This window comes from Myripristis murdjan, chromosome 11, assembly GCF_902150065.1.
Source record: "Myripristis murdjan chromosome 11, fMyrMur1.1, whole genome shotgun sequence".
NCBI lineage: Eukaryota > Metazoa > Chordata > Actinopteri > Holocentriformes > Holocentridae > Myripristis > Myripristis murdjan.
Genome location: NC_043990.1, coordinates 10,129,480 through 10,154,381, shown reverse-complemented (window position 1 = coordinate 10,154,381; position 24,902 = coordinate 10,129,480). Strand labels below are relative to the sequence as shown.

At 41.7% G+C, this 24,902-nt stretch overlaps 5 protein-coding genes across 6 annotated transcripts; 2 read left to right on the top strand and 3 right to left on the bottom strand.

Moving 5' to 3' along the window:
- Positions 1 to 2,149: 2,149 nt before the first annotated feature.
- Positions 2,150 to 5,873, top strand: LOC115367275 (zinc finger protein 420). Its single transcript, XM_030062945.1, has one exon. It carries the CDS (start codon positions 2,150 to 2,152, stop codon positions 4,868 to 4,870), a length of 2,721 nt encoding a protein of 906 aa, XP_029918805.1. The 3' UTR covers positions 4,871 to 5,873.
- A 331-nt stretch (positions 5,874 to 6,204) lies between these two features.
- Positions 6,205 to 9,050, bottom strand: apoea (apolipoprotein Ea). Its single transcript, XM_030062944.1, has 4 exons — positions 9,008 to 9,050; positions 8,705 to 8,855; positions 7,200 to 7,487; positions 6,205 to 6,517 (listed from the first exon to the last, which is right to left on the bottom strand). The coding sequence occupies exons 1-4, from the start codon at positions 9,048 to 9,050 to the stop codon at positions 6,205 to 6,207; spliced, it is 795 nt and encodes a 264-aa protein (XP_029918804.1).
- Positions 9,051 to 11,748: 2,698 nt separating this feature from the next.
- On the bottom strand, positions 11,749 to 13,011 carry LOC115367272 (apolipoprotein A-IV-like). Its single transcript, XM_030062943.1, has 3 exons — positions 12,972 to 13,011; positions 12,688 to 12,838; positions 11,749 to 12,588 (listed from the first exon to the last, which is right to left on the bottom strand). The coding sequence occupies exons 1-3, from the start codon at positions 13,009 to 13,011 to the stop codon at positions 12,009 to 12,011; spliced, it is 771 nt and encodes a 256-aa protein (XP_029918803.1). The 3' UTR covers positions 11,749 to 12,008.
- A 2,296-nt stretch (positions 13,012 to 15,307) lies between these two features.
- LOC115367271 (apolipoprotein A-I-like) lies at positions 15,308 to 16,309 on the top strand. The gene is made up of 3 exons (XM_030062942.1): positions 15,308 to 15,347; positions 15,443 to 15,593; positions 15,693 to 16,309. The coding sequence occupies exons 1-3, from the start codon at positions 15,308 to 15,310 to the stop codon at positions 16,270 to 16,272; spliced, it is 771 nt and encodes a 256-aa protein (XP_029918802.1). The 3' UTR covers positions 16,273 to 16,309.
- A 1,706-nt stretch (positions 16,310 to 18,015) lies between these two features.
- On the bottom strand, positions 18,016 to 24,901 carry tomm40l (translocase of outer mitochondrial membrane 40 homolog, like). 2 transcript variants are annotated; one of them, XM_030063800.1, is made up of 10 exons: positions 24,796 to 24,901; positions 22,832 to 23,040; positions 22,547 to 22,614; positions 21,845 to 21,937; positions 21,662 to 21,763; positions 21,035 to 21,140; positions 20,554 to 20,676; positions 20,287 to 20,363; positions 20,010 to 20,112; positions 18,016 to 18,883 (listed from the first exon to the last, which is right to left on the bottom strand). In XM_030063800.1, the coding sequence occupies exons 1-10, from the start codon at positions 24,846 to 24,848 to the stop codon at positions 18,744 to 18,746; spliced, it is 1,074 nt and encodes a 357-aa protein (XP_029919660.1). In that variant the 5' UTR covers positions 24,849 to 24,901; the 3' UTR covers positions 18,016 to 18,743. The 2 variants fall into 2 exon arrangements, with proteins under 2 accessions (XP_029919660.1, XP_029919661.1); XM_030063801.1 differs by lacking the exon at positions 24,796 to 24,901 and adding an exon at positions 24,518 to 24,660 and having other exon boundaries at positions 18,744 to 18,883.
- Between the last annotated feature and the right edge of the window lies 1 nt (position 24,902).

Below are 24,902 nucleotides of genomic sequence, written 5' to 3'. Positions count from 1 at the left end.
AACTAATTACAGTAAAAGAAAGAAGAGCGGGCGAAAAAAGAAGCCACTAGTCAATACTAAGGATACAGGACCTTTAAAAATCCCTATTAAAGAAGAAAGTGGAAGTCCTGAGGTGGGGTATCACACGCTCAATCAAGAAAGGCAAGTGGAAGAGGAAACAACCAGGACTATGAATCCCAAGAAGCTGCCTAAAGGCAAAAATCGTAGGACACGTAAGAAAGCAAAAACGGTGAAAGAAAACACCAATAATGGGCAAACTGTAAATCCTGATTTGGGTGAAAAGAGTGAACCACCGGGGCAAGTTTCACTGCAGCAGACCAGTTTTCCTCCAGTAGAGGTAAAGAAAGAACCAGATGAGAGTCTTGTCACGACCATAAAAACCTCAAAAGCTCAACCACGGAGGAAAAGAAAACTCCCTAGAAAAGACAGCGGAAACGCTAAGAAACCCGCTACACTTACAGCTGTTTGTGGTAGTGTAGAGGAACGTGAATGCTCTGGTCACTTAGGGAGTCAGCTAGCTGATGAAAAAATCAATGATAAAGCAAAAGAAGATAGAGAAAAGGCAGTATCTTCAAAGAGCAGTGAAATACCAAATGCAACTCGCAAGTCGCTACAGCAAATTATAACCAGGAAGAGGCTAAAAGAGGAGCCTGGCCAAGCTTTCAGTGAAAATCCATTGGAGAAAAACAATAATGTCATAGATAAAGATTTGAATTGTCAAGATAACTTCAAAACTCCACTTGCTGAAGCAGCTAATTCTGATATGAAAATATTCAAGGGCAAAAGTAAACCGTTGGCAGTAAGAAGAAATCTAAAAATTGCAGCATCAGCTGAACATAACACAGGGGTGGCTAGTGTTGAACATGCCTTCACACCTCCATTACTTGAAAATTCATCAGAAAATTTAAAGGGCAAAAGGAACAAGCAAGGCAAAGCGAGAAAACAGAGGCTGGCATCGGTTGATTCTGTTAAGGGGTTCAGTGAAGTGGCTGATACTGTCCCAGATCCCTCTAAGATTTTAAATGAATATTTAGCCAAGGTTGTAAAAGGGAAGGGTAAGAGGAAATGTAAGAGATTAAAATCGGAACTGTCAGTGGTCAAATCAGTAGAGAATAACATAACTCAGACAGACATGGTCTCAAAACCTGAAGATAATACCACCACTTCTTTGAGAAGTCTCTCAAAGGAGAGTCAAGAAATCAAGCTCAGAGCCAGAGAGAGAAATAAATCACAGCGAGATCAACTCACAGGAGATGCAATAAAAAAGATGGGAAAGGTGCCAGCAACTAAGGTGGCAACCTGTAAGAATAGTGTCACTACTTTGGCAGAAACATCACGTGGAAATCTTAAAAGTAAAGGTAGGAAGAAAACATCAGAGAACACATTTGAGATAGAACATATGGTTTCAGATCGTGAAAAGGACCATACAGTTTCAACTGGGGTTGATTCTGAGATGCCAAAGGCCTTAACAAGTAAGGACCTTACGAAGAGCAAGGTGACAAAACGCAAGGGCAAAACAAAATGCATGCCAGTAAAAGAGGAACTGACAGTGACCACATTAGTTGAAGAAGAGGTGCCAGATAGTGCAATTAATGCAGTAAAATCAAAAAGGAAAGGTAAGCAAACACTGAAGGCAAGGCCATCGATGAAGAAATCTGAAAATGACACGGTTGTTCTTGCAAAACAAGAAACTGGCACCAAATCAAAGACAATAGGTGGAAGAAGGAAAATTAAAACAAAAGGCAAGACTCTCGCATCCAAAAGGTCTCGCAAAAGAGCGACGGTTATAAAGACTGAAGATGTGGACACTCCCTATGAGTCTGTTCATGCTGATAGCACTTCAATCCAAATCAAATCTATTTCCAGTGTGGATTTAAATATTGTCCAACCGGACCAGGATAAAAGTAAAGCTGTCTCACCAGCACATGAAGAAATCAGGCCAGTCCAGTTCATCCAATCAGATGTTCCTGCTGGAAAACCACAAGCTAAAGTAGCAAGGAAGAGACGTAGGAATAAAACAGGATGGGAAACTACAAAAAAGAAGTCCAAGCATCCTCGGGCCAGTCTGCTGGTGGTTCCTCCGTCCTCTAGTGAAATCTCTGGACTTTCATCCAAATCCAGTCTCTGTAATTCTACATCTGATGCCGAAATGCTAAATCACAAGATGGAGAGTACAATGGTCAATCCCATTGAGCACCAGACCACTGAGGCATTATGCACACAAATAAATACCATGCAAACACCTAACAAGGATCAAGCAAAGGAAATGACTTCTAGCACAAAACTAAAACACTTTGCTACACTGAAACACTTGATTGCTCCCCAAGAAAAACTGAAAACAAAAAAAACTCTTGAATGCTCTTTTTGTCGTCGCTCATTTCGCCATATCTCAGCGTTCACAGTCCACAAGCGCCTTCACACAGGTGAAAAACCTTACAGGTGCCTGAAGTGCGGCAAGAGTTTTGCTCAGCTCCCCAAACTGTGCTCGCATTCAGATCTTCACCAACAACATCAAGCGATTCCTTGCCCATGTTGTGCCAGCAAATTTCAAAATAAAGATGAACTGATTGCTCATTTCAGGACTCACATTAAACGCACAAAGAAATTCAGTTTGATTGATGACATTGCTGAAGGAAAAGACGCTAATAATCAACAGGAGGATGATTGTACAGATTCTGCAGTTATTTCTAAGGACAGGAAGTCCCTGAAGTGCCCCACCTGTCTCAAAGAGTTCATTAACAGGGCCACTTTTACAATGCACCAACAAGCCCACAGTGAAGCAAAGCCACACACCTGTCCTGTTTGTGGGAAGAGGTTCTGCAAGTCTTCGAGTTTAAATGTTCATGAAAAGTCACACTGGCCTGTAAAGCCTTACGCTTGCTCTGTTTGTGGTGAAGGATTTGTGAAGCTCCAGGAGCTAAAACGTCACTCTCAAATGCACTCAGGACCAACGCCTTTCTTCTGTGCCATGTGCAAGCAAGCCTTCAACAGTCTTGCATCACTACGCTCACATCAAGCCTCTCAAATATGCCTTGAGAAAGGTGACAACAGGGACGTAAATGGCTTCCTAGTAACTCAGAGTCTTGAGGGACAGATAAATACCCCAATGTATTACAAATGTCCAATTTGCAAGCAGCTATATCGTCACTGGTGCCAGTATACTCTGCATTTACAAACACACACTAACAGCCAGCCACAAATTTGTGATATCTGTGGACAACAATATGATCGCGCCCCTGAAGTGAACATTCATTGCAAAATTTGCTGCAAATCAAGTGGAGAGGAGAGGACATGTAGTTCATCCCTGTCTGAGATTTGGCAGGAACCAAAACAGCCAAACAGTCCGGCACGTGAACCTCCACTTGATTCTGTGTCCAGTGATGGTCAGCAAGTATCTCCGGATTCAGACCAAAACAAGCATAAGACTATTTCATTCCCAGTGGAGCCAGTTGAAAAGGAAATGATAGACATGCAGTCACCACCTCCACCACCAACTGGCAACCAAAGTGTGGATGGTCAGTCTGTAAATAATGACTTGGACATCAGTGCTCCCTCTCCAATTTCTGGTGGTGAGTGTCCCAGCCCAGCTTCCTGTTCTTTGATAAGCATCAGCAGTGACCGATCAGATGGACAGCCATCAAGATTTCGCCCTCGTTCACTAATCCGGAGCCGCTCTTGCAGATTCTCATGTGGAAAGTGTGGAAAGTCCTTTAACCTTTGGAAAAAGCTGTGGTTGCATCAGTGTCTACATCGCAAAAAGGGCAGGCCCTTCTCGTGCACTCAGTGTAATTTGGAGTTTAAGTTCTTCGGCTCGTATATCGACCACCTGCAGGAACATGCGGCCCAGAGGCCTTATGCATGTCCCTTGTGTCCTGACACCTTTGCCACTTCAGAAGACATCACTACCCATATTTCTGAATGTCACAAGCCACATGACTGTATGAAATGTAGCACATGTGGGAAGAATTTTTCCAGTCTAAGCAACTTAAAGAAACACAGTGTGCTCCACAAAGGGGCTAGCTCACATTTCTGCCTGCCATGCAACCTTTCATTTCGTAGCAGCAGTGCCTTAAAGACTCACATGAAGACTCACCGGGCACGTCTCAAAGTCCCTCAGCCTAAAGGCCTTACTGTGCCGTTTTCATTTCCTTATAACTGCAAAAAATGCACGGCCAAATTCACAAACGCAGATCTGCTCGAGGCACATCAGGTTTGCCATTTTACTGAAGAGGAGGAGCCAGCCAGCTCTCCAGCCAACATTGTGTCTTGTCTTCCCACTGGAGCCCGAGACATGCAGGGACTCGTTTCAGGGTCGTCTCGGCAAAAACGCAGTCTTCCAGTAAGCAATAAAAAATACTTGTTCAGGTACCCTCATCCAGACCGTCTGTATGTTGTACCGATCATCTCCTCAGCGCCACCTGTTTTCATATCAGATACAGAAGAATGCCAAGAAATGGATAGCCGAAGTTCCTCCATTCCTACCTCTACCAATAGTACTGTGCCATCTCATTTTACTGAAGAACAACCAGGCACGAGTAGTGACTCTTCTGGTCAGAATATGTCAAATATACCTCAGTCCTCAGCAGTTTCCACACATGTGGACAGGGATGAGTGCAGATCAGTGACTGAAACAGGTAGCACCCATCATTCAGATCAGGATCATTTACCGCCCTGCTCCTCAGACAAACCTCCCGTCCACAACGTCATCAGTGACTGTGATAACAATCCAGCTGAAGCCTCAACAGTCTTGACGACACCTGAGCAGAAGGAGGCTCTGAATGACATCTACGACTGTGCAGTTTGCATGGAGAAATTTACAGATGTGTCAAAGCTTCATGAACATTACCTAGATCACGCCAGGAAAGTGTAGACGTGGTAGAAATGGGACCTTATAGGTTGGATTAAAAAATGTAGACCCAGTTTCCCGCATCTGAATCCTTCAATCTGAGACATAAAAGACTTCTCTACACAGGTATCTTGGAAAAGAAAATTATAGCATATATACTGAAAAAAGCCCTTATAATAGTAGAGTATGTTCATAACCTTTTATATAGGCTTTCACAAAATTCATTACATTGTTCCCAACTCAAGAAGGCAGCTACTTTTCTTACTTCAGTTTGTGTAACATTGATTTTCTCAATTGGTTTCAGTGTGTGATGTAAAAAGTAAAACATACTTTTTTCTTCTTTTTTACAGTTACAGTTACTCTGATATACTGTTTACTTACTCTGACATACTGTTACTTTATCTGTTGAAAACCTTTTTATGTGATTCTGCTATGGTTAAAGTTGTATTTGTTCTTAGAAAAAGGATATTTCAAGCTATTTAATGCACATAATTTCTCAAACAGCTGTGTTGCTGATGCCTTTAGTTTTGCCTTAAAATCTATATTTATTAGATTTCATACATCATCATTCACAGAAGAAGCCGTGGTGTGATGATTTAAAATCACTGTTGTTCGATTGTAAATTTCCATTGAGATTTATTGTAAAGCATAATAAGGGTTCATTGTAACAAAATGTGAGTTCCTGTTTAATTTCTGTCAATGTGAACATTGTGATCGTGTGAACATCACCTCACTAACTGGTGTTGTGTGTTTTATGTCTCTCTCTTTGTATCTTCAGATGTTTAGAAAGTTCTTGTGAATATCCAGGTGCAGAAAGCATGTGAGATCCTGCACATATCATGTAGCACATTACTGTGAATGTTCTGTGGAAATCTTTTGTAATCTTTTGTGATAGGTTTTTTTTTCTGTGAAAATGAACACTCTTGATTGTTCTCACTTGCAATATGGGGTGCTGATTTTTTTTTTTTTTTTTCCAGATGTGACACATAAACCTCAGTGAAAAGTGACTTATGCATGTCATCAAACAATGCAAGCAGTTTACCAATAAAGGTGTCTTATGAACCAAGCAGAAAATGTGTTCTGCAGTATGATTGTTTAATGTTAATTCCAACAGTCAGTGATTTTCTTCACACATGTCAGCAGCTTGTTTTAATGCAGTGTTTTACAGTGATACAGAAAGATCCCATAAACACATGGACTGTGGGCGAAGCTAATGATGAAAACATGATATTGGTCTTCAAAGAGCTGCCCCTTTGGCATTTCACTTTACCAGTTTTCAAAAAAAACATTTCAGAGATTAGCTGTGGCAGCAGAAGGAGGCGGGTAAACAGTCCAGGTTGTGTTTCGTGTCAGTGGGTTTACAGGTTCAACTTCTCACTGATCATGGAGGTGAAAGGCTCAAACCACCTGCGAACTTCAGCCATCTTCTCCTCCAGGGTCGTGCGTAGGTCGTCGGTGGTGTCGTCCAAGCGTTCCCAGATGTCCTCTGCCGTGCTCTGGATCCTGCCCTTCATCTCCTCGGCCTGGTTCCTCAGCAGATCGTTGAAGGTGTTGATCTTGGCGCCGGCGTTTTCACGCACCTGGGCAAAGTAGGGCTCAATGCGCATCTTCACCGACTCCACGTTTTCAGAGGCGCGGGTCTGAAGCTCCTCCAGAAAGATCGTGATTTTCCTGAGAAATAGGACAGGAAGAGGAAAGAGCAGAGTTTCTGTTAAATGAAAAATGCTTTCTGATAAAACTGGGCCTAGAAATTCATCACAATGTGTCTGGTTTTGCTCATTCACTGAGCACTATGTAACGGAAAAAAATATATATATAGCTGTTACTATCATTAGATGTGTACAGGCATATAAAAGCTTGACCATCCCACAAGAAAGCTCTGCACAATTAAATAAATACATGTACGTGAAGTAGAATTAGATAATGCATGTATAGTCAACAAACAGCACTTGGTTAAAGGAAAACCTATCCGTATCAGATTAGTTCATCAAGGACTGTGAGTCACCTCAACTATAATTACTATGGTACATAAGAGGTTTCATAACAAGATTATTATCATTAAAAAAAAAAAAAAAAAAAAAAAAAAAAAAAAAAATTGGCGAAGATCCTGCACAAGGATTTGCACAAAGAAGTGCTAAGAATTTGTAAAGCTAAATTAAACTTCTTAAATTTCTGATAAGCCTCTGAAAGTTTTCCCTTGGCAAGCACCATAAAACAAAGATAAAGAAATCAATTCTCTTTGCAAACAATACAATAAATCCTTCTAGAAATCAGTTTGAACCCCTTACTCCGCAGCATTCCCCATCGTCCTGCAATGAATTCCTCTCCCAGTCCACCCCGGAGATTCACTCACTTGTTGATCTCCTGTTTGTCCTTGGTGAGACGTTTCATGAGCTTGCGGCTGTAGGCGCTGACCCTGATCCTGACGTCATCCACGTTCTGCTCCATCATGGTCTGCAGCTCCTGGGTGTACTGTGTGATGCGGTCCTTGGCCTCTTCCATGTGACCGCCAAGTTTGTCAATCAGCACCTGCAGGTCCTGACCCAGAAGCTGCGCGGTGTCCTGAGCGTAGGGGCCCAGCTTGGTCTGCAGGTCGTCCTTGTACATGGTCAGCTCAGCCGTGGTGTCTTGGATCAAGGTGCTGTGTGGAGACAAGCCAAGTAGTTTGATCGGTGTTTCTTTTTTTAATCACAGTTTCAGGGAATTTGCTATGAACTTGAACATACATTGGAATAGCTGGAAGCAAATAGAGTCTGATTCAAGAGCAAAACAGGCAATCAACAGTGTACAAATGTAAAAATAAGGCTTTTGAAGTTTCTTAAAGATCTCAGAGATTCCAAAGCTCTGCACTAACTGCTTTAAAGTCCAACAATAAAGTGTAAAGGATTACAGAAAAAAAAAATGTGTTAATGTGCCATAGCAGCTGAGACTGAAATAAGTTCAAAATGTCATAAAGTGGTTTAGAAACTTGAGTCCAGGCTCAGATTGTACTCCGATGTGTCACGCACATGGAGACATGTCTCACCTGAATGCGACATGCTGATTAGCCCTCGCACACCGCGGCATGTTGCAGCCGAGTGCAGAATGCACATTGCATAACAAAGCAGAGGTTAATCAGTTCTTTGTGTACGAAGCAAATGCTTATTATATCATATTTTTTGCACTGTCAGTATCTTAAACCTGGTTTCAGCAATTTTACTCATACATGTCAAAGGACCTGATCTTCGTTACCCAGAAATGCTGTGATGTGATGTCAGTAAACAGCACACAGCAAACCACAGCAAACGAAAGCCTGTTATGTTTTATACTAAAACGTGGCAAAGTGATGAGAGAGGCAAGTCTAACTTTAGTGAGTGCAGCTTCCTCTGGGTAGAGTGCTCACTCACTGATATTTACACTTCATGATTTGCTTTTAGGCTTTCAGTCACCACTTCTTGCAAATGCACAGGGCCTCGGTTATTTATGAAGTGGTACTGTTTCATTATTGCAGCCCGACTATGTGATATAGGTGAATAATACAGCTACATTTTTAAATAAATGTTTGCCTTATGTTGATTTTAAGAATTTCCTTGGGCAGGTGATGCAGCTCACAGGTCTATGAATATGACATGCACCCAAAACTATGACAAATATGTTCTGTGTAAGTGCATGAAAATCTATAAAAAGCAAGAATGTTAATTTTTAGGAATCTGCATTTCATAATAGTGCCTATACAGGAGGCTGTGCTGTATGAGCAGTAAGTTTCTGGCGTGTAAATATGCATTGTTAAAAAACAGCAGCAGCCAGGTAGATGATTGCGGCGAGATCAGAGCTGAATTTATGTGAAATTTCCGCATGCACTAATGTGAATGAACTCACTCCAGCTCTCTGCTGATCTGGGAGCTCCTGATGTCTTTCACCAGGTTGTCGACCCGGGAGCTCAGGTCTGTGAAATAGTCCCTGAACCTGCTGAGGCCCGTTTCCCAGGAGCTCCCCTCCTCGCCCAGTGGCAGCTGTCTTCCATGGCAGCCTAGATTAGGCAGAGATGAGCACACTTCATATGAAAACTGTCATCAACCAAAGTCCAAACCTAATCTTTCAGATGTGACATAAAACATAACAGACAGAATATTTTGTATTTCATCAGGGATTTTAAATTCTCAGTGAAAGCGGTGAACTCACCTGAGAAGACCGCCAGTGCAAGGATTACTGCAAATGCCCTCATGATGATTTGATGTGGAACAGCTGCAATAATGTATAACAACAATATTATAATCATATATGCATGCATGCTTATGTAGATTTAATTAAACATCAACCATTTGCAAAAGTTGAGCCATTGTCCTAAAACGTTTATGTTGGCATGTTGATATAATTTTTGAAGTCCGTTGCTATCATTTAATACCTTTACTTACTTAATAGTAATATTTAAATAATCTGAATCACGTTATTTATCATATTATTTGTATTGTGAAATCTTTTAAAATAATTTGGCAACATGCTTTTTTCTCATGCTTTTTTTTTTTTTTAATAAAGCTTTAATTTGAGTAACTATTGAGAGATCAGCTATAGCTATTGTTCAGGAAAACAAATGTAGAGAGGCTATGTTTTTGTCTTTACTTACCTCAGTGATCCTGTATGATGACGAACAAGAGGAACAGCTGAAAGTGTGACTCAGTATTTATACGGTTTATGTGGCGGTGATATGATCCAATAAATGTCTGATTTGCTGACCTGCGTCCGAAGTTCCCAACAAGAACTGCGTTGCTGTCATGTTTTATTGCTTTGTTTATGCTCCACGTTGCGTATCAAAAGTTCACATTGAAATACATATCAGATCATTAAAAATATCAAGCACATCAGAGTACAGTGTTATCAATCTGTGTTCGTGCCTGCAGCTCAGGCACAGGTGCTGAATTTCCTCCTTCATGATCAGTAATTATTGAACTTAATGAAATGGGATTCTGTCTTCCTTGAGCCATAGCTTCAGGTTCAATATAGAAATGTGATTTTATTTACCGTCAGAAACGAAACTGTGCACTAACTTTGTATGCCACACACCTTTTGGCGTGCTGCAGTCAAGCTGACTTTGCAGAACCTAAATACTAATTTAAACGATTGGACAACGGCATGAAAAAGCCTCAGCTCAGTATCACATCTTATCATGTCCAACTGATATGGGACCTTGTACTGAAATAATCACTGACTACCTTTGTATTGCACAGCATGGGAAACTGTCCAATGCACCCACTCAAAGGAGGGAGGAGTAAAATGAAAGGAACCCAGATAAAATAAATAAATAAATACTTGAATTAATCAAATAAAATTAAATCAAATATAAATGTGGAAATTTGCCTTTGCTCTTACCTTGGTGGAAATGAAAAACAGACTACTACTTGTAGAATTGTAGAATGGAATCTGAGGCACTAAAGAGGGTAATGAATTTAAAAAAAACTTTAATATCTCATGGTGATTTTGTTAAACACATGCCTGTGTTTTTCAGCTATATGGGCATTAAATATGTAGCCAAACAACACAAGATCCAGGAACATCATAACAGGGCTTTCAATGCATCTGTATGAACAGATGGAGTGTTTTTTGTTTTGTTTTGTTTTGTTTTTTTAATCTTTGATTTAGACAAAGTTTCACTGATCCTTGCTGGATGATGGCCCTGTAGTTTCTCACTAGTTACTTCTTTGATTTAACATTTAACATGTATAAATTAAATTAACTGGGGGGGCAGGTGGAATTAATACAGGGTTTTAAGTAATAAGAGGGAACACATGTACACAATTTCTTGCTTTAACCCAGCAACAGATCAATATAATTATGACAAACTGAAATGTATGAAGCTGAAGTGGAGCTCCACACAAAGCAGTCCGGGCCCTGCGCAATTATATGTCCTTATCCTAATATGCCTATCCTTATCCTAATTTCTACAATGAGCTCATTTCCTGAACTGAACCAATTTAACGCTGCAACTGGATAAGTTTTTGATAATTGCCCCACCCCCCTTTTAAATTTTGAATTAAGCTTACGTGTTGTGCAGCATATTGTGATATTTTGATCTCTATAATTATTGATCTATAGTTGTATTTAGGTAGCTGCTTTTCCTACAAATGTTATAAAGCACTTATACAAAGATATAAACACAAACTAAAACGAGTCAAACAGAGTTAAAGAATAGATTATCACATTGTAAAGGCACTTGTCTTATAGCAGCACATCACATTTTCTTATTTTATCCACTGGAGGGGTGCATCTCCATTAGTGGGGCACCTAATTTATTATGATTTATTATTTTTATTTATTGCATGAAGGGGTATCCTACAGGGCGTAGGATGCCCCCTTCATGCAATAAAAAAAATTTGGTTTTGTTTTGTTTTTGTTTTTTTTCTCATGACTTTGCATGAATCAGATGATATGGTCATCAAGTAAGTGGAGTGGCAGTTTTATAAATCCTTGTCATGTTTTTTCCAAGTTCTTCTGGAAACTAGAGAAAGAGCACTGGAAACTCATCCGTGTTACTTTGTTTTTTTCAATTGTTTGCAACTAAATGAGACTCAGCACTAATTTAAATAATGCTTGGCCCATTTGTTTTCTGACACTACTTTCATTTTGCCCAGTTTTCCTTCTATAATGCTACCTGTCTTTCTCATTTTTTTGTATTTGCAGGTGGATTGTCAGTGGCTGAATTGATGATCAGAGGGCTGATAGCTATAGCACTGTGACATGTGGCTGATTGGAAGCTGATATTCTTGAATCAGACCATCTTCTCCCACCTGCCCTTCAGCTCTCACTGGCTGTTTGTATATGCACTTTAAAAACTTTTATTTTTCTGTTTTTATTTGGTGCATTATTGGCTAAACTTGTATTTTCATTTCCAGTGTCCCAAAGAACTCCATAACAACAAAAATATAATTAACATGTTTATTTTTGTTTTACATAAAGCAGACACTTGTAAACACTTTCACAGCTGACTAAAAAATACTGACATTGCTCAAATTATTGCCTTTGATATCAAGAGCTTAGCAGCTAAGGTGTTAATATTGCACTTTTTATCTGTCCCACAGCCACGGCCATGATTCAACAGAGTTTGCTACAACAGGCAGTACGATGGGAAAAACACACACAGATCGTCTTTGAGCTGGTTCTAGCAGGTGTAGCGTAGATGTTCATCCATTTACTGGGTCATTTTGGTGAAGGACTCCCAGAGGGCGGTCAGCTGCTCCTTCAGGTTCTGGGTGTTGACGTCCAGCTTGGCCCTCAGCTCCTCTCCAAAGGGGGCCAGGTTCTGCTGGAGCTCCTGGCTTTTCTGGACCATCTGGCTCTGGAAGTTCTGCATCAGGGGGACCATGCTGCTCTGAAACTCCTCCAGGCTGTGCTCCATCTTCTGCCTCAGCTCCTCGGTGTAGGGAACCATCTGGGCCTGCAGCTGCTCCATGCTCCTGTCCAGGCTCTCCTTCAGCTGCTGGCTCTTCTGCAGCAGGGCGACCCTCATGGCCTCGGGGTCCATGGACTCGGCGTAGGGGGCCACTTCGCTCCTCAGCTCCTCCACCTGCCTCTGCAGGTCCGCTCTCAGCTGCTCGGCGAAGGGACTCAGGCTAGCGCTCACGCCGCTCAGGTCCTCCTCCAGACGGGCCTTCAGCTGCTCGGCCTCCTGGGAAAGCTGAGTCAGGAGGTTCTGGGTCAGAGGAGTCACCTGAGTGCGCAGGGCGTCGCTGAACTTGTTGACGGCATCGGTGCTCTCCACGATCAGGGCGCTGTAGAGAGACAGGGAGGGAGACACACTCTGAGTAACTCCTCAAACCACGTGGTTCTCTCTTCTTCTCATTCATTATTCTCTGTAGAGGAAAACTTACTTGACTTCCTTTCCCAGCTCCGACTGTCTGATCTTCTCCAGAGAGTCCTCAGCGGTGAGCGTTGCCTTGGCCACGTAGTCCCAGAAAGCATCTTTCACCATGTCCAGCTGCTGCTTGGGCTGCTCCTGCCATACGATGTTGGCATTGCAACCTGCTGAAGAAGTTGCAAACTTAATTAAAATCTAATAATATGGTCAAAAAACACTTCTGTACATATTACCTGGTGTTTGACCTCTGTGCTCTGTATGTTTCTATAGTTGTACTGATGAAAACTACTGACTTACCAGTGAAAGCAAAGATGGCGAGCACCGCGAAGACCTTCATGATTCACTCTGCAACTGGAATGTAAAGGAAACAGATGTCATTCAGCTGTGTTTTTTTCTGTCTTTGCAGTTTCCCCAAACATTTCAGAATCAAAAGTGACATCAGCCTGTCAGTGTCCTACCTGTGTGTGTGTGTGTGTGAGCTTGCTGCTGCTCAGTGAAGCTGCTGGCCGCTGTGTGTGCTCTGGGTGAGTGACGGCTCAGTATATATGGGGAGCTGAGTGATTCACACCGGAGCAAAGTCCGCCGTCGAGTGCCCTGCTGTTCGCCTCCCTTTCAACCGCTGCTTCCACATCATAACGCCTCGCCACCACAAATGGACTTTTGGAGGCAGAATGTGTGTCAGGAAGAGCCTGTGACGTCGTTTCAGCCTCATAAAACTGAAAGCATGCAGCGTGTCATCAAAAAGGCCCTGATAGCCTTACCTCTGTTTCTAAGACATGTTTTTAGTTATTGTGTCTGATCATGGAGGAAAATTGTTGCGGACGTAATAATTGTAAATGATAAAGTAAACACTATTCTAAGTCCACCCATAAAGGAAATGAGGAAATGCAGATAGTGCGAGGATAATACTAAAATGTTTTTTGTTGGCCCTTTGCTGATAGATTGGTGTTTTGTTTCCCTTTATCTCCAATATTCAACAACTATTTTGAAAATAATTATTAATATAAATAATAATGATTACACTATATAATACATTCTTATTTGAAAAAGTATTCATGTCTTATTTTTAAAGCTTTAGTCAGCTGTAACAACCTTAGGCATCAACATAATGTACTTCATTGCACTTCAGACATTAAAATAATAATGAGCTGTGTGTTGGTCATTATGCATTTCAGTTCATGCATTTCAGAGTTTTTTTTTTTTTACAAGATATTTGGGTTAATCCAATATAATATACCCAAACAAGGTAGTGATGATGCTGTAAACTCTGACAAAAGGAAAAAAAAAAAGCAATCAGGTTAGATAATGGGGTCACTGCTGCAGAGCTGATGTTTCACTCTGAACGTCTGTGGTGACGTACACACACTCTGCATCGTGTGTGGAGGTTAAGATACAAGATGCAACGTCACATGCACTCTCAAGTATGTAGGCTAACTCTCACTGTCAAAGGTGAGCAGCGTCGCAGGCCGGAGAAATGTCAGAGGGACTTTGATCCAGCTGTGCCATCTGACCCAGAGAGCGAGGCTTGTTATTTCACCTGATGTGGCAACTTCCTTGTGACTGATAAGACGGAGCAGCTGAGGTCTTCCTCAACAACTACTGTTTTCAAATGACCTGGACATGGACGACTAAATGGACCTGGAGGCAGGCTTGGATTGAGAGAAAGACTCTCAACACTCTGGGAAAACTCTGAAAATGACTTTAAAGATGATCCAAAATCTGTTATGGTCATTTAAAAAAATCCTCCCCACATGTTTCATTCAGCTTCTGTGAAGATACAGAAACTGAGGATCCTCTCACAATTCAATACGCATGCCACAACTCTACTGCATACCAGTGTATAATCATCATCATCATCATCATCATTTTATTACAGGTTTTATTTCATTTAAAACCTTGGAAAACACAATAACTGCAGACATATCTAAAATCAAAAAGCAATGAAAAAAGAATACATGGCTATATTAATTCAGAACGTCAAATTAAGAATGCTTAAAGGTTTAAGGAATTGACAGTGGGATAAATAAATTAATAAAACAATAACAATAATAAGAACATTTTTTAAATTAAAAGCAATGATGGTTATAATCAATACGATTAGCACCTTGGAACTGTCTCAACAGTATCAATGTCAACTTAAAATTCCCGTAAAGCTAAATTCCACGTGTGTGGGGTACAGTATCAAAAAAAGGATTTTCCTAAATATCTTTGAGTCCCGACATCAGTGTCACAGGAAACATTTTTGCTTTGCCTGTTGTTGTGTTTCACCTAAACCAGAGTAGCGCACTGTCCTGAATTCAACTCCCTCTGTGCTGCTGGCCATGCAGTCACACCCGGTGAGGAGCTGAGCTGCCTGAACATGACGTGGAGTGACACCAGACACAGGAGTGTGGACAGCAGGGCACCCGGCGAGGGACTTTGTCCTTCAGTGGAGCTATAAAACTTGAGAGGGGACATGAACAACGCACAGTCAACCAGACACAGCCTGGAAGAGACAAGCTCCCTCCACCAGGTGAGGCATTTTATTATCTCCAAACAGATTTCACATAATGAAACTCTCAGATCAAAGAATTTTATACTGAATGTATATTTACAAAGAAACTTTTTTTTTTCCATTTTCCATAGAATCAGCCATGAAGTTCCTTGTGGTTCTTGCACTTTGCGTTTTGTCCGGTGAGTAAATTTTGCCTTTGGATTCAAACAGTTTGAATCCAGGTGTTACAGCTGTGACTGATGTGCAGTGTCTGTTCCTGCTGTGTGATCCACAGGTTGCAATGCCAACATCGTGTGGCAGGAGCAGCCCAAGCAGCAGCTGGACATGGTGAAAGATGCTTTCTGGGACTACGTGGCCAAGGCAACGCTCACCGCTGAGGACTCTCTGGAGAAGATCAGACAGTCGGAGCTGGGAAAGGAAGTCAAGTAAGTTTTCCTCTACAGAGAATAATGAATGAGAAGAAGAGAGAACCACATGGTTTGAGGAGTTACTCAGAGTGTGTCTCCCTCCCTGTCTCTCTACAGCGCCCTGATCGTGGAGAGCACCGATGCCGTCAACAAGTTCAGCGACGCCCTGCGCACTCAGGTGACTCCTCTGACCCAGAACCTCCTGACTCAGCTTTCCCAGGAGGCCGAGCAGCTGAAGGCCCGTCTGGAGGAGGACCTGAGCGGCGTGAGCGCTAGCCTGAGTCCCTTCGCCGAGCAGCTGAGAGCGGACCTGCAGAGGCAGGTGGAGGAGCTGAGGAGCGAAGTGGCCCCCTATGCCGAGTCCATGGACCCCGAGGCCATGAGGGTCGCCCTGCTGCAGAAGAGCCAGCAGCTGAAGGAGAGCCTGGACAGGAGCATGGAGCAGCTGCAGGCCCAGATGGTTCCCTACACCGAGGAGCTGAGGCAGAAGATGGAGCACAGCCTGGAGGAGTTTCAGAGCAGCATGGTCCCCCTGATGCAGAACTTCCAGAGCCAGATGGTCCAGAAAAGCCAGGAGCTCCAGCAGAACCTGGCCCCCTTTGGAGAGGAGCTGAGGACCAAGCTGGACGTCAACACCCAGAACCTGAAGGAGCAGCTGACCGCCCTCTGGGAGTCCTTCACCAAAATGACCCAGTAAAACGACTTCTCGATCCCATCCAAACAGAGCTAGGAACAAAAACACCTACAAAAAAACCTGCACTTTTCCTCCAGCCTTAACCACTCTGCAAAATCCATGTCACACCAAATATTTATTTTTGTGGTCTGTACTAAATTTTTCTAAATAAACTTTGACAACTGAGTTCATTGCTTTTAGTGTCATAATTAGCATGTATGATGATGTGTGAGTGTTTTTCTGAACAGAGGTTGGGAAAAAAATAAAAGGCTACATGAGTTATTCCTATCTTGATGAACATTTCCCATAAGGAATGTGCCATTACAAGGGGATTTAGAAAGCTCCACCAAAAATGAACGTGTTGTACAACAGTGTTTCTCTGGACTCAGATCCTTGCCACTCTGGACATTTGTAGTCCATACTCAGGTTATCAGGTTGTGTTGTTGAAGCATTCATTGATACTAATCAATATTCCTAATAATCCATTGTTTTCTGGGTGAGACACTTGTTTGATTGTTAGGTTAACATTTAAAACCAGACAATGAAGAACAAAAGTGTACTTCAATTTTGGATGATCCAACTAATTTTGGTGTCTTACAGCCTCTTGATCTACAGAGATCAGGGTTATGGGTTTAAAAAAAAATTAAATAAACAACACACTAAGGGTAGAGAAGGTAATAGTATGTAATGTACTGGCTCACACCTCCTAAATCACTTTGTAGATCAACACACACACAGTGACTTACATATTGATCCACATAACTAGTACCATACCTAAGTGCATTGTTATGTTTAACCCTATGTTTAACCTGTTGGTACTGCTCATTGAAGATCCATATCGGGTTGAAATGCTTTGATAAATTCATTTTTCACTCACTGTTTGCTCACCAAATCAGTTTAGAGACGTTCACCCACAGGACACACACTGCGTCCCAACCAACTCCAGTATACACTCAGTGGTCTCTCTATCAGCTCCACCTGTACAGTCTCACGCAGTTCAATGCAACAGCTCTGCCATAAAATCAACCTTTTAACAAAGTTTATACTACTAAATTTAATTCTGTGTTTATTACTGAGGTTGTAGTTTGCAGAGGTCTTGTACTGAATTACATTATATTGAGAGGTGTTTCTGATTTTTTGTCCTTCCTATTCATATACAATGAGGGGGGACAGAATAGTGGAAACACCTCTCCATAAAATGCAGTCCAGTCCAACAGCAGCACTGACTATGAGCTCAATGCCAAACATAGAAGTGAATGAACACCTCTATTACTGTAACTAAAAGAAAACCTGAGCATTATAGGCAGCAGAAAAGGAAACTTTATGGCACAACAGGTGGACTGGGTTGGATTGTGTTAGATTGCACAGTGGCCACATTAAGTGTGTGTGTGTACATGTATTCTGAAATTGACCCTGCAACATGAGAGAAGGGGTTAAGTCTTTAATTTGCAGGACAAAAGATCACGTTCTACTCGAGATCTGTGCAACAGGCCATCAGAGTTTTCTCTATAAAAACTATTTTCAGATCTATACTTCAATGATTCATCATCTTCACCCACTGAAACCCCAGAAACATCTTCCAGACTGGGCATGAAAGACAATTAGACTACAAACTTAAGCGATCATGACAGCTGATATGCAGGTTTGTTTACTGAGCCTGAGTTTAGCGCCTCCTTGTGGCTAGTCAAGATAATACACCACTTTTTGGAAGAATTACTTTTCTAGTGATAAAAATGACTTAAGTCAAGAGACAAGACATCCAGCTGCTTTTTGTAAGAAATGGAATTTATCAGTTCCAAGAGATATATACAGGTAATATGCTGATCCATATATATGTACCATAAAAAAGGCGACAAAACAAAACGATGAATTGTGAGCCGTGACGTACACTCCGTCCTGGGACTACAACCCCTGCCTGTAACTGAGAAAATCCCCACCATGGACAAGCAAATGAGGACAATTTCATCCACTTCACGCAGAGACTGACTTTACAGTACAAAAACGCATAAAATTCAAAAACAGCAAAACCAAATGCGACAGGCACTGATTCAAGTGATAAAAACAAACGTAACTGGAATTCAGCAGCGCCTCCTGACAACAGATGTGTGTTCACGTCCGTCTACCGCCTACTGGCTGATGTTCTTGTGTTGAAGTCCACAGTCGACCGTCATCACCAGAGTCTGACAAACAACATTCTTACAATTAACTCGATTAATTTGGTGATTAATTTAACACGACTAGATGCATTTTATTTACATAATTACGTTCCAGTGATTCCGTTAAACCACATATTATGTAGCATCACTCAAACAACCGGGGGAACTGATAACATGATGAAGAGCCAATCTGTTTTGCTTTTTTTTTTCCCTAAGAGATGAGACAAATGGAGGTGATGCGATGCTGAGGTGCGTACATGGCATAGTCTGGTTGTCCACAGCTTGTGTCCACTCTGCGAGGTCCGCCTGGGGGCCGAGACCCCCTCGCTTCCAGTCCGTCTATCCGATGGTGACGCCGAAACCGCACTGGAACTTGTTCTTGCGGTGGTTGAGGAAGGAGCAGAGGACCAGCGAGAGCGGCAGGGGGAGCAACTTCTTTTCTAACGTAGCACCGACTACCCAGTTACTATCTAGTGATCCTGCAAAGGGGGGAGCAGAAAGAAACAAACAACTATAAATACATGGAATTCACAGGACTATACAAAAGGATAAAAACATTTTAATAAGAGTTCTCATAAGAATAAGAATCCTTTGTCACTGTTAACATCGTCACCAACATTACTGTGAAAATCAGCGTAGCAGCTCTACAGGCAGCGAAAAAGGACACTCAAAAACAGACAATAGGAAACTGAATATAAATAAAAACAATGTAACAATATGTACAGTAGTATCAAAAATAGATATAATAAATACAGGTTATGGGTGTGTGCTGTAAGTGGGGCAAATTAAGAGACATGAAACTATTTCTTAGCATAACTGACTTTTCTTTCAGTGTAGCCATTAAGGGTGGAGGGGGAGAAAAAAGCAGTTACAATTGCAGCTTTTTTTTTTTGTTTTTGAATGATTTTTATATTGCCATGCTGACCCGGGCCTGAATTTATGCTTGGTCCTTATGTGATTTTTTTTTTTTTTTTTAATTTGCAGTCACTTAGCAAATCATCACAGGAATCACTGACTGAAATTAGATTAAAAAAAAAAAAAAAAAGATTCATGCTGCGCCTCCACACTTTAAATCCAAAGTCTGGAAGAACTTTGGCTTGAATAATTTAGAAGGTACTGAAGAGTTATGCAAGGGCACTGCTGTATGTAAACAATGCCACAGAGGAAGTCAAGTATTTTGGTTAAAATACGACCAATACGTAAGCCCATGTTAGAAAAAATACACTAACTTTTATTGAGGCCCTTGTTTCTCATGTTTTGCTCTTTTTTTCTCATTTACATTTCTCTTGAGCTCTGTCAAAAAGCTGTATTTTCTCTTCCTCCTGTTTTTGTCTGTTCTCCAAATGAGGCCTCTTGTCAGATCTCAGATTTAAGACGTTTAACTGAATTGCCTAGATAAATAAACACACCTAAATCTCCAACTCATTTTAACTCTGGCTGGACAGTGTGTCACTTGGCAGACATCAGCAAATGTTTTGATTTTCTTTTCTATTTTTAAACATATTTAGCAGGTTAAAAAATGTCAAAGTGCAACTTAAATTTCCTGTTGTGGATATAACTGGATTAAAAGATGTTCTTTATAAACGGTTTGTATACAGATCATACCTTTGAATTGTAAATTGGCTTTAGGGACATCTAGCTGGTAGCCAAATGATACACTAGTGTCTTGCATACGGGTGCTCGCCTCAAACTCCACGCCGACCTGCAGCTGTAAAGACAAAGACAAGCCCAACACTCAGCCAGATCAAGGATAATGCAGATAGTGACATCCTGGCAAAATGCATGACAAAACACATGGATCTGATAGTAGCTGTGGATAACTTAATGTTTTCAAACTTGTAAACAAAGCCCTGATACATAAGAGACAAAGGTCAGACACTACCTGGTCATTAGCTTTGTGGTAGTATGAGGCGTGAGCTCCTGCGCCCCCTAATGTCAGTGTGGCGATGTAGTTACTGCCTGCACAGGGAAGAAATTGAACCCATCATTCAGACGCTGCAAATGAACACATTATCTTCTGGAGAAGTGAAGATGAAAACACTTGAACTCATAAATGATGGGTGCCTGCTGGTATATTGTGTCCAGTGTGAATGAATTCAACCACTGTGGCCATCAGCCCAGGCTCCACCGCGATCAAACTGCAGCTCACCTGTGTACCTGCCGGCTAGAGACATGACGGTGCCCTCCTCTCCCGGCCGGCGGTGGTAAACCAGCTCCCCTCCCAGTGCCAGGGCCGGGGTGATGGACTGGAGGTAGTGAGCTACAACAATACCTGAGAGCCGCACAGAAGCAAAACAACAGGCTGATCAGTTTCAGCTCGATTCAATTCCTGCTGAAAACAAACAGTAGGGGAATTTTGTTTGAATTACATATCAACCACTTGCAAATCACATATTGGAAAATGATCACCGACAGAAAATAATAAGTATTTTTTAAAGCATAGTAGGTAACATAAGTCCTTGATTGACAAATGTGACAAATAGGATCCTAAATTACAAATTTTATCCAAATAGCAGCTTTTCTTCATTTAACTGTGTACACTAAATTCAGTGATGTGCCATTTCTATTGAGAACAACAAATGGTATGTTAGTCTGGACATTTTTGCTGTAAGAGAGAACTGATGACGTACCGGAGCCTACAACAACATCTGGGTTTCCGAGAGTAACAGCAGCAGTGAAATCCTCTCCCCTGAACTCGGCATCGCCTTGCCAGTTCACAAACTTCTGCTGTTGTGTCTGACGACATGGGAGACAGAAGACAAACTTCACATCACTCACGGTGAAATGGAGGCAAACTAGCAGACCAACTTATTATGGCCAAGCAAGTTGTATCAGAGCTACATCGCACATCTGTGGGCTGTTAGACCTTAGACCCCATTAAATAGCCTCTTACTTTGTTGATTTGATGCATTTCCTGTTGAAACAGGATGTTTTGGCTGGACAGACCAAACCCTAACCCAACAGGATATCAGTTTGGGAGAGAAGCGCAATTTGATTTCAAGGGATATGTGGATGAGAGAGGATGTTTAAAGATTTGTGAAAGTTTTACGGGTTGAAATTTTAATTTACAACCATTAGTGCAGAGTGATGACGATAAGATAATGATTTAAAGGAAGAAGAGGTCATTGGAGGTCATTTCATGGGGACTTTAACCAAATATTGCGATGTTTAACAAAGCCCACCTGTCCTCATTAAAAAGGTGATACGGGGGGAAAAATCCAAGCGACTAAGAGAGCAGCTTAGAGCAGACAGTTTACCTGGAAGGCCACCTTGGATCGTATCCTGTCAGTGAGCTGGTGGATGACCTGGGCATTAAGGCTGCCGCTGTTGTCCATGTCTCCCACCATGACTGGAAACGACTGAGGAAAAGGGCCAGGACATTTATGACACAGTTGGAAAACTCCCAAGAGGAAAATACAAACCTTTCACAAACAGCGTACCTCTGCTGGACCCGTCTGCTTCGAGCCGACGTAGGTGGCACCAAACCTGTAGCTGGAATCTCCCAGGGTGCTCAGCATCACAGTATGGTTCACCTTGTAGGAAATAAAAAAACAAACAAGTAAAACATTAACCATTACCACACCCGCAGCTCATCGCCAGCTCGTCGCCATCATATCATCTATAGTTCAACTTTTGAGCAGGAAATGGACTGAATTTTTATTGGGACTGAACAATATGGCAAATAAACGAATCTTGATATGGTCCGGATAAGATTTACTATTTCATAAGGAAAAACAATTATAAATTATGTTCATTTTCACTGGAAACGTGGTTACAGTGATGATAGTATGATTTTTGCTGGAGTCTGTACCAAACAAACATGTTCTCTTACATTTGGGAAACAATTTTAGACCAATTTGTTTTACCTTTATCAAAAAACTACAGATCCTGCAATTAGATAGTGTTTCTTATATTTGTTCAGCCACTGACCACTACAAGCGCTTTGCAGTGTTTGCCTCACATTAACACACACACACACACACACAGATGGCAGGAGCTCTCATGCAAGGTGCCACGCTGCCCATGAGGAGCAGTTAGAGGTTCAGTGTCTTGCTCAAGGACCGCGGATTGAACCAGGAACCTTCTGATTACCAGCCCCTAGTCTGAGTGTAACACACTGATGAAAAGGGAGCTTTACTGACCTGGAAGTGATTACTAAGGCCCTTATTGACGATTAGCCTGACGCCCTCCATCTGCATAGGGAACACCTCTGTCAGGAGGAAACAAGAGATTTGTGATGTAGACAGCCAACATACGAAGGCAGTAACTGGCTAAACAGGCTTTTTCCACTTTAGTGGCAACAATATAACCTTGCTGAGGAGGCAGGTGACTGACCCTCCCTCGGTCCGTTCTTCTAAAAAACACAAAAACTCGAGCTGAAGTCTTGAATGCCAAATCGGACTATCTGACAGTTTATCTGCACGTACCTTTGCATTTGCGATGACACTCCTCGAACGCGCCCGGGTTGGGCAGAGAACTTTCTGCCTCCGGCTGCTGGCCCGAGGCCGAGCCAGCAGGGGAGATGACTGGGGACACCGGGGGCATGCCGAAACCCGGTGGCACTGTCAGCCCCGGGCCGGCGGCACCAGAGGCCGGGGGTGGGTTGGGGGAGCTGGCAGCCAAAACACTGCCCATGCTGAGAGGGCAAAAAAATAAGGGAGAAATTCAGACAGTGGATTGGTGGCTGAGACAAGCATAATGTGGGTGAGACCTAGTGTTGCCAAGTCAGCTTATTATGAGCGACTTTGGGCTTTTACATAGAAACTAAAGGCCACCAATGTATCTTTGTTCTGCATGCATTGATTTAATTACTTGGCCAGCTTGTAATAGTCATAGACAACTTCTTAATTTTCATTTTCATTCATTCATTCTTCATGGCCAGCTGGTTTGGACCAACTTCTTTAGAGTAAAATTACAAGTTAGAGAATTTTTTTTTTTTTTTTTAAAGGATGCTCATGAAATCCCAAATAAATGTCAGGTAAGGTCGCCTGTTTGGGGCTTGTTTCCATAAACCCGGCTGCTTTTCTCTTTTCTCTCGCGATTTCTGGCAAACATTTAGTGACGTGAAGCTTGGTAACGTGATTGTGCCTCAAACTCAGATCAACAGTGAATCAAACATTGCTTCCAACAGCTACAATCGGCCATATAGTCCAGTAATTTTAGGCCAAAATTGGGGTCAACCTAGGACAAATTGCAAGAGAAGCAAACTCAACTGATTTTGGATCCTCAGTTTGTCCTGAGTGAGGGAAAAAAAAGTCCCAGGAAATCGCATTGGTGAAAAGTTTTGAAAATCACCTATTTATGACCACATATTACCAAAAAAACACTGTTTTTAACACACAGGGGAAAGGGGTTCATAATTTTACTTTCAGATATCACTATAAAAATTCACAAGATGATTACACACACAAAGACAAGAAAAAAAGTCAATTACAAGTTTTTTGAATTATTCTGTTTACACATGCATATCACACATTATCTGATTTGATATGCGCTAATAAGGAATATAAGGAATAAATGCCAGAACACATATTTAAACAGTGAATTAAAAGGTTACTATGTATATAGTAACCTTTTAATTCACTGTTACATAGTAACCTTTTAATTCACTGTTTAAATGTCTCTTCTGGCAGAATAATTCAAAGAACTTGTAATTGACTTTTTTTCTTGTCTTTGTGTGTGTAATCAACTTGTGAATTTTTACAGTGATATCTGAAAGTAAAATTTGGAACCTCTTTCCCCTGTGTTTTTAAAAACAGTGTTTTTTGGTAATATGTGGTCATAAATAGGTGATTTTCAAAACTTTCCACCAATGGGATTTCTTGGGACTTTTTTTCCCTCACTCAGGACAAACTGAGGATCCAAAATCAGTTGAGTTTGCTTCTCTTGCAATTTGTCCTAGGTTTTTTTTGTAAAATGACTGGACTAATATATGTAGTGACCAGCAGCGCAGCATGAATGACAGCCTGAGCCACACAGATTAGCCGAGCCCATTCATTTGAAACAAGCAGCTAGCAGCTAGGAAAAAAACAACAAACAGCTAAAACAGCGAGACAAGATAAACTCAAATGACGGCAGCCACTTTGTTGATTTTCATTTGGTTCATAACTTACACGTGATGCTCTGAATGAAACCTGGTTAGCTCGCGAGCTGCTTATCCAACGTTAGCCAAGCTGCGGCTAACGTCAGGCGGCTAGCTCGCTTGCTAGCGTTTGAATGAGCATTTAAAGTGCCTGACAGCGTCCCGACAAACAAAGCGCCGCCGCTATGAACCGAAATAAAGAGCAAATCTGCCTTAAATCCGCTGCTGAAAATTGGATGCGGTAAATATCTAGCGCCAATGAAGCCTCGTGGTAGAAATGCAGAGCTAATGTTAGCTAATGGTACTCACGTCGTGATTTCCAGAGGACGATGCAGCCGGAAGTGCCACCGGGTTCTAACCATAGAAGAAGACACGTTAACGCTAAGTCCCGCCTATTTTTTTACTAAACGACGCGT

Bases quoted from the DNA above. Each gene is read 5' to 3' on its own strand.
- LOC115367275 (XM_030062945.1), top strand. From the start codon at position 2,150: ATGCTAAATCACAAGATGGAGAGTACAATGGTCAATCCCATTGAGCAC.
- apoea (XM_030062944.1), bottom strand. From the start codon at position 9,050: ATGAGGGCATTTGCAGTAATCCTTGCACTGGCGGTCTTCTCAG. The intron at 8,856-9,007 runs GTGAGTTCACCG...TGCCTAATCTAG, and splicing joins TGCACTGGCGGTCTTCTCAG to GCTGCCATGGAAGACAGCTG. The intron at 6,518-7,199 runs GTGAGTGAATCT...CCTATTTCTCAG, and splicing joins GACAAACAGGAGATCAACAA to GAAAATCACGATCTTTCTGG.
- LOC115367272 (XM_030062943.1), bottom strand. From the start codon at position 13,011: ATGAAGGTCTTCGCGGTGCTCGCCATCTTTGCTTTCACTG. The intron at 12,839-12,971 runs GTAAGTCAGTAG...CTTCTTCAGCAG, and splicing joins CGCCATCTTTGCTTTCACTG to GTTGCAATGCCAACATCGTA. The intron at 12,589-12,687 runs GTAAGTTTTCCT...GTCTCTCTACAG, and splicing joins GAGCTGGGAAAGGAAGTCAA to CGCCCTGATCGTGGAGAGCA.
- LOC115367271 (XM_030062942.1), top strand. From the start codon at position 15,308: ATGAAGTTCCTTGTGGTTCTTGCACTTTGCGTTTTGTCCG. The intron at 15,348-15,442 runs GTGAGTAAATTT...TGTGATCCACAG, and splicing joins TGCACTTTGCGTTTTGTCCG to GTTGCAATGCCAACATCGTG. The intron at 15,594-15,692 runs GTAAGTTTTCCT...GTCTCTCTACAG, and splicing joins GAGCTGGGAAAGGAAGTCAA to CGCCCTGATCGTGGAGAGCA.
- tomm40l (XM_030063800.1), bottom strand. From the start codon at position 24,848: ATGGTTAGAACCCGGTGGCACTTCCGGCTGCATCGTCCTCTGGAAATC. The intron at 21,938-22,546 runs GTCAGTAAAGCT...ATTTCCTACAAG, and splicing joins GCCTTAGTAATCACTTCCAG to GTGAACCATACTGTGATGCT. The intron at 21,141-21,661 runs GTAAACTGTCTG...CCATGTCGTCAG, and splicing joins GATCCAAGGTGGCCTTCCAG to ACACAACAGCAGAAGTTTGT.